This window comes from Solanum stenotomum, chromosome 1, assembly GCF_019186545.1.
Source record: "Solanum stenotomum isolate F172 chromosome 1, ASM1918654v1, whole genome shotgun sequence".
Lineage (NCBI taxonomy): Eukaryota > Viridiplantae > Streptophyta > Magnoliopsida > Solanales > Solanaceae > Solanum > Solanum stenotomum.
In genome coordinates this window covers 3,358,654-3,366,763 of record NC_064282.1, presented here as the reverse complement: position 1 = coordinate 3,366,763, position 8,110 = coordinate 3,358,654, and the positions used below count along the sequence as shown (strand labels likewise).

General features: G+C 29.7%; 2 protein-coding genes and 1 pseudogene across 2 annotated transcripts; 2 read left to right on the top strand and 1 right to left on the bottom strand.

Annotated features, from left to right (window-relative positions):
• The first annotated feature begins 272 nt into the window (after positions 1-272).
• LOC125876086 (uncharacterized) lies at positions 273-1,038 on the top strand (annotated as a pseudogene).
• A 2,946-nt stretch (positions 1,039-3,984) lies between these two features.
• LOC125876055 (uncharacterized) lies at positions 3,985-4,845 on the top strand. Its single transcript, XM_049557164.1, has 2 exons — positions 3,985-4,317; positions 4,432-4,845. The coding sequence occupies exons 1-2, from the start codon at positions 4,056-4,058 to the stop codon at positions 4,692-4,694; spliced, it is 525 nt and encodes a 174-aa protein (XP_049413121.1). The 5' UTR covers positions 3,985-4,055; the 3' UTR covers positions 4,695-4,845.
• Positions 4,846-6,233: 1,388 nt separating this feature from the next.
• LOC125876110 (glu S.griseus protease inhibitor-like) lies at positions 6,234-6,552 on the bottom strand. The gene is made up of 2 exons (XM_049557230.1): positions 6,513-6,552; positions 6,234-6,427 (listed from the first exon to the last, which is right to left on the bottom strand). The coding sequence occupies exons 1-2, from the start codon at positions 6,550-6,552 to the stop codon at positions 6,234-6,236; spliced, it is 234 nt and encodes a 77-aa protein (XP_049413187.1).
• Between the last annotated feature and the right edge of the window lie 1,558 nt (positions 6,553-8,110).

The following is an 8,110-nucleotide window of genomic DNA, read 5'->3' as shown; positions in this document are numbered from 1 at the left end:
GTAATTAATTACCAAGTCTCACGTTGAAAAACAAAAGTGAATTTTGGAAAAGGCAATCAAGTGTTTTTTGCACTAATTTTCTTGTCTCACCAACCTACTTCAAGGAAATGTTGACTCATTACATTTTCTAATTAGTCATAATTTTGTAGTTGCCTTACTATATATAGCCCATTATTTTGGCTTTCTCATCACCACACAATCAATTCCATTTTTCTTCTATCTTAATTGGCAAAACAAGAAGCTACCTAGCTATTTATTTGTGCAAAAATATAATGGCTTAGACTAATGTACAAGCATTTTTGTTTCTTGTAGTGTTTTCCTTCATGTTTGTCCTTAGTACGGCAAACTTTAACTACACTTGGGCCGGAGGAAAGTGGAACAAAACCAATTGCCCCTATGGTAATAATCACCCAAATGCAACTCAAACTTCAAATAAATTCAACGTTGGTGGTTCCGAAAATTGGCATTATGGCTTCGACTACATGGATTGGGCTCGCAAGAATGGTCCTTTCTTTGTCAATGACACTTTAGGTACGTACGTCTTCTTTCATTTTAAAAATTGAAAGGAATATAGAGTTACCCATCGCTATTTATTGATGACAACTCTAAAAAAATAAAGGAGCATGCATTAATTATTTGCTTATTAGCTAATTTAAATTTCTAAATTCATTTATGTATGCAACATGCAGTTTTCAAGTATGATCCACCAAATTCCAACGGTGGATTTCCACACAGTGTATACTTATTACCAAATTATTGGAGCTTCATAAAGTGCGACTTGAGAAGAGCTAAGAGGATAGCAAATCCGAACCAGGGTGCAGGGAAAGGATTCGAGTTTGTGCTGAAGAAATCAGAGCCTTACTTTTTTGCTTGTGGAGAGCATGGAGGCATACATTGCAACAACGGTACTATGAAGTTTGTCGTCATGCCACTCAAACGTTGGCCTTTCTGAGTCATGTTGTTGTTCCAAACTGTCGGAGAATTACGGCACCAAATACAATACTAGTTATAACTTTTTGCATTTTACTTATGTTTGGAACAAATTAGAATAACGTGTATTAAACTTGTTTATTATTTATTGTAATTTTACTTTAATATGAATTTATATTGTATTTGGAGTTTTGACAAACAACGATCGATTGGTATTTGATTTGTTGAAAAAATTAGTAATATTCTATGCAGTTTACGTGAAATTCTTAGGGAGCGATTTGACCATAAATTTTCAAATATTTTTGAGAAATTAGATTTGGGTGGAGTTTGAATTGAAGTTTCTATATATATGTTTTGATCATAGTTTTTGAAAAACATATTCACTTTTTTTTTTTAATGAAAAACATAAAACATGTCTGATCTATTCATAAGTTCTAAAAAAATTATTAAAATTATCAATCTGTTTGACAAAAAAAAAATATTTTTTTATAATGTACTAGACAATACATTTATCAAAAAATCAGAGCACAAACTTTTAATAAAAACTACTAATTAATAACATGCTTATAGATTGTTATATATCGTCAAATTATAATTAATTACAAACATCCCAGACAAGAATAAAAATAATAATAATAATAATATTACAACAACAACCACGATAGTAAATAGCTATTCATTAATATATATAATCTTCCCACCTTAATACTCAAACTACTCTTCACATCGAGTACACATTTTCAGATTATCAAAATCAAATGAACATTGTTACTTTGAAGGGTTGGGTATTTTGATTTATAGTTGGAGACATAATTGATAGACTTTTTTATATATATAAAATATAAAAGTTTGGAATAAATCTTAGAATTTTAATAGAACTTCACAAAGTATATTTTGAACTAAAATCACCTTGTTCTTCATTTTTCTAGATCTTGTTTTTTACTAAAATATTTTGAACTTAGCAATATTTAATTAATTTCATTTTGGTTTTTCTTTATACTCATCTTTGAAGAACTCAACAATATTTATTTTTTGTTTTACTCACTGCCTTTTCCACAATTTGTCCCATTAGCTCCGGCCACAATGACTTACCTACACACACATTAACAAATACAATCTCACTTTTTTATTTTTATAAGAGTCATTCGTTATAACAATATTGTTACAATTAAATCAGGTTATAAAATTTAACAGAAAATTAACTAAGCAGAAATCTTGCACCGTTCAAACGGACAGCTAGCAGTACTCATATTTGGCTAATTAGTTCTCTAATTATATTATAGATGTGCAATTGTTTGTAGAAAATAATTCTGGGGTGTCTTTATTTATAGGTGAAATTTGTCTTTGGTTTTAATAATTTTTTCCGTATTTGAAAATTTACTTAGGAATTGAAAAATAGAGAACTTAAGGTTAGTTATTTAATTTATTATCTTATATAGAGATATCAAACACATAATTATATTGGAAAAATACATAAATTGTATTCTAAATTCGTCACAAAAAAATATTTACACCCTCCAAATAATTTCCCCCCTAACTGCATCAATTTGTACGTGCTTGCGCTAAAAGAATTTCAAAACAAATTAAAATGTTTGTTTTTTTTAGTACATTTTATTTTAACTAGTATATTTGTCCACATTTCTCACAGATTTATTTTGTGAAAAAAATATAATTTTTGTCAGGGATTTGCCTTGTTTTTTTGTTTCAAAGTAAGTATAACCTTAATTAGTTTTCCCTTTTTTGAAAGGAAATACTACTAAAAATATTAATTTTTTTCCATTAAAAAAAATGTTTACTAGCTATTCCCACAAATATTTTGATCAAATCGACGAGAAAAAAAAAAATCATACAAAAAAAATTAGGAAGTTTCTCAGTGTTGTAGTGAATATTTGTTCTCCGTCATGCATTTCATCAGATTTAGTATTTATTACAATTTTAATGTTTTTTTTACAAATTAATTTACACTCTGTGCCAAAAGTACGACGTACTGAACCCGATGCCAACGAGCTGCATCCGTGCCTCTATATGTGACATCTATTTAATTGATCGTAAACTATATGTACAAGTATAATTAGGAGTCAAAAATGAACCCAATCATAGGTAACCCGTCTAATTCGTCCAGAATTTTAGGGGTTGGGCTCAAGATAATTTGAATTGGGTTCAATTTCAACCCATTCAAGCATAACCCATTTTAAGAGAATCCTCAATTGAGTCCAAGTTTATCTCCAATTTCAACCCGTTTTAAAACTTTTTATTAAGATATGTTCCTATATTAAAGGTATGAATTATTATCTATTTAATATCTTTTAGGATTTATCTATCCATTTGTTACTTTTTTAAAAAAAAAAAAATCTTGAGTTTAATTCAAATTGTGATTATAAAAGTTAAATATCACTATGTTAAAATTATTGAGATTAAGTGGGTCAAGACCCAACCCGTTTTTTAGCCCATTTGAGCCCAACCCATTTGAACCCAAAGTAAACTTGGGCGGGTCAAGACCCAACCCAATTTCTATTTCAATCCATTTTAATATCTCTAATTTCAACCCAACCCGCCTATTTGACACCCGTATGTACAACCACCGATATAAGTCATGGTATAATTTTTACTATAGCCACTGCTCTATGTGCAAACCTGTGAACACAGAAAAATAAGTAAAACTTGTAAAACATGTTTAATAGAGAAATAATATATGAACCCCTAATTATTTAGGATATATATATTTCAATTCTCAAGTGTAGAAGCAAATGCTCTAAATTCTAATTAGTACGACGAAAAGTGTCTAACAACTCAGTAAATTGGGTCCGTAACCACTTTGATATTCTTAGAAATGAATTTTGGGTGCAGTGGTTGACTTAGAGATAGTTAATTACCAAGTCTCACTTTGAAAAAAAAAGAAGGCGATGAAGTGTTTTTTGCACTAATTTTCGTGTCTCACCAACCAACTTCAACAAAATGTTGACTCATTTTTGTTTTCTCATTTCCTAATTAGTCATTTTTTTTGTATTTGCCTTGCTATATATAGCCCATCATTTTGGCTCTATCATCACCACAATCAATTCCATTTCTCTTCTATCTTCATTGGCTAAACAAGAAGCTACCTATTTATTTGTGGCAAAAATATAATGGCTTTGGCTAATGCACAAGTATTTTTGTTTCTTACAGTGTTTTCTTTCATGTTTGTTCTTAGTATGGCCAACTTTAACTACACTTGGGCCGGAGGAAAGTGGAACAAAACCAATTGCCCCTATGGTAATAATTATCACCCAAATGCAACTCAAACTTCAAATAAATTCAACGTTGGTGGTTCCGAAAATTGGCATTATGGCTTCGATTATATGGATTGGGCACGCAAGAATGGCCCTTTCTTTGTAAATGATACATTAGGTACGTATGTCTTCTTTCATTTTAAAAATTGAAAGGATTATATATAGAGTTACATGTCGCTATCTTGCTTATTAGCTTTAAATTTCTGAATTCGTTTATGTATGCAGCGTGCAGTTTTCAAGTATGATGCACCGAATCCAAATGGAGGATTTCCACACAGTGTATACTTATTACCAAACTATTGGAGCTTTATCAAGTGCGACTTGAGAAGGGCTAAGAGGATAGCAAATCCAAACCAGGGTGCAGGGAAAGGATTCGAGTTTGTGCTGAAGAAATCACAGCCCTACTTTTTTGCTTGTGGAGAGCATGGGGGAATCCATTGCAACAATGGTACTATGAAGTTTGTTGTCATGCCACTCAAACGTTGGCCTTTTTGAGTTACGTTGTCTTTACGGCACCAAATACAATACTTGGTATAACTTTTTGCATTCTAGTTTTGTTTGGAACAAAATAACGAGTCTTAGCATTGAGTACACTTATTAGATACTCCTATATTGGAATTTTATTTTGGATTTATTGTGATTGAAGTTTTGACCAAAAAAAATAAATTGATAATTAATGAGATATATATGTAACTATTTCATGTTCAGATATTTGAATTGTTGACGAAGTCTTGCAGGTAATTAAGCTTGAATGTTTGCACGTTTTGACTATAATCTGCCTTTTGAATTTTGCACTTTGTCATATGTATTATTTTAAAATATTTTTTGACTTGAAATTTGAAATAGAAAGAATCAGAGAAACTAGAGAATATGTTGATGAGCTGACTCACTGCATTGTTTCTTGTATTAAGTGAAAATTAGACTACATCACTATATATTTATAGAGAATTAAAGTAAATAGAATAGAAGGGGTTATGGGAATATGCTATTTTCTTTATTAATTCTAAGCTAAAAAGAAATATATTCTACACAGACGCAAAATTTCCCTTCCGATATGTAATTTTTGAGGTATTCACTATAAGTTGAGTAATTTTATTGCGACAAAAATGTAAATTTCATGACTTTATTTGATAAAATTTCAGTGTGTATATATATATATATATATATAATAAAGTAGATAAAAAAAAGTGACGTGACACCTCTCTCAGTGATCAAGGATTCTATTTATCTTTTTTCTCCTTTATTTGACTTTTTTTTCATTTAAAAATTTATAAAATATCAATTAATTAAATGACACTAAATTCTACAAAAAATTAGTTTTATTAAATTGTTTGCACATTGATTTACAAATTATGGCTATTGCACTACTTCTATCCGTTAGTGCCATTGCCTACCTTATTAGCTCTCATTTAGAGTGTCTTTTATGTGCAATATTTAGTGTCTTAGGTTACATTTCTCTCATAATTGTACAGCAATTGCTTTTGCACGTTAACTCTCATTTAGAGAGTCATAATTTTGCACGTAATGGCAATATATGCCTTCTTTATTCATCGTATGTAACATTTAGCTATTTGTTTATCTTATTAAATTTTCCATATTATTATTATTCATTGTAAGGTAGACTTTTTCATCTATAAATAATGATAGTTTTACTTTATTTTGTGTACAAGAAAATATTAAATGCATAAAAATTGGTAAAAAAAATTAGTTCTTATTAGTTGAAGAAATGTGTTCTTTTTAGATGGTCCAATTGGTTACGATTAATAAAGAGACTCAACAATAAATATATGTTCAATTCAACTTATTTAAATAAAACGAACTGTGTTTTCATAAATTAAATTTGTCGCATTTAATAAAAAATACGAGATAGCATACAAATGTTGCTGCCCCTGTAATAGGACGACGTACGTAGTAGTAAACATAGATCAAAATTGAAAACAACTTTATTGATAAAATTCCATTGAAATAAGCAAAGATGCTTGAAATTAAAAGAGATACTGACTAAATAGAAATTAAGTGAGAAACTAATTTTGTTCAACAAATAACAGGTGGGAGAGCAACCTTGTTGGTGTCATCAATAAAAACAATAACACGAGCACAATCCACTGGCAATGGAATTGGCTTAGACATGTTCAACACCTTAACATGAACACTTGGGTTCTCTGTCTGAATTACACTCACTGCTTTGGCCACATTTGTTCCCATTAGCTCCGGCCACGATGACTTACCTATATACACACATTAACAAATACAGTCACATCTCTCTATACCAATCAATCGTTATAACAACCAAAAGCAAAAAAAATAACTTACCAGTAACCTTGCATGCGGACGAGCAGCCAGCAGTACTCATATTTGGCTAATTAATTTATCTAATTCTATTATAGATGTGCAATTGTTTGTAGAAAATCAGTCTGGGGGTGGGTGTCTATATTTATAGGTGTAATTTGTCTTTGGTTTTAATTTGTTTTTCCATATTTGAACATTTACTTAGGAGTTGAAAAATATACTTACAACTTAAGGTTGGTTATTTAATTTATTAACATATATATATAGAGTAGAGATATCAAACACATCATTATATTGGGAAAATAAATAAATTGTATTCTAAATTTATCCAAAAAAATTATTTACACTCTCCAAATATGTGTGGATTTTCTTACATTTATATTTTTTCCCAATAAAGAGTTGCGTGACATGGAAAGTGCTTTTGCCAAAAAAAACGTTAAAATTGTAAGGAGATTTTTTCTATTATGTGGTTACCTATTCCAACTTTCATTAGTCATTCAAGAAGAAAACTAGAATAGTTTGTAAAAAATAGTATTTTGTTAGCCACATAGATCTTGTTCATATGATTTAGTCGAAAATCATTATTCATTCCCATCCTGCATTATATTATTTTGAACATTTTAGTTTTGATTTGAGTACTGAGTTGAATATTAATGATTTCTTTGGGATTATGTAATTTTGATTTGACTACTTTAAATTTGATTTTTTATTTAAATAGTGTAGTTTTTATTTGAATGTTGTGGTTTTGAATACCCAAGCTTTTATTTAATACACATCATTGTATATGTATAGTATACATGATCATCGTATATGTATTGTATATTTGGCATAGCGCCGGTAATTACCAGACTCATTTTCTTTTCATTTGATATTTTTATATTATAATCATCAAAGACTAATTGAAGAATATGAAACCTTTATTTTAGTTAAAATAAGCTTTTATAGCTGAATGTTTTTGTGGTAGTAAGCTCTTAATTTTTAGGATGGTGAATGAACTATACGTAGTGTCCCAAACAATAAATATTAATGAATGTGCACATAATTGACAAGAGGGAGTTGCTCGGATGGTAAACACCCCTCACATCCAACCCAAAGGTTGCGAGTTCTAGTCACCAAGAAAGCAAAAGGGGTGGGAGTTCCTAGGGAGGATTTAAAAAAAAATGTGCATGTAATTTTTGCATACACTTTATCCTTTTCAGACGCATTTATAGATTACCTTCTTCTTCTTCTTCTTTTTCCATATTGACTCGTCAGATGAATTTTCTAGCAAAGTATTTTTTAGCATTTTTGTATAGTCTATGATTTATAAAAGAACTCGTTCCGTCTTTTGCAACATTAAGACGGAGACATGATTTTCTTGTAAAATTGTTTAACAATCAAAGTAAAATATTTCTATTATATAGAAGAGCGAGAATGACGACTAATGACATTTTAATACTTTTAACATCATTTAAAGACAAAATAATAATTGTGTGATGAAAGAGCATTACGTCATTACAGGTGATTTGAAAAAAAAAAATCTTAATAAGACTTTATAGTATGGTGAACCAAAATGAAATGAACAAAGATAAATAAAACAAATGGAGGATAATCCTGATCATGCGGGGATTTATCGATGCTAT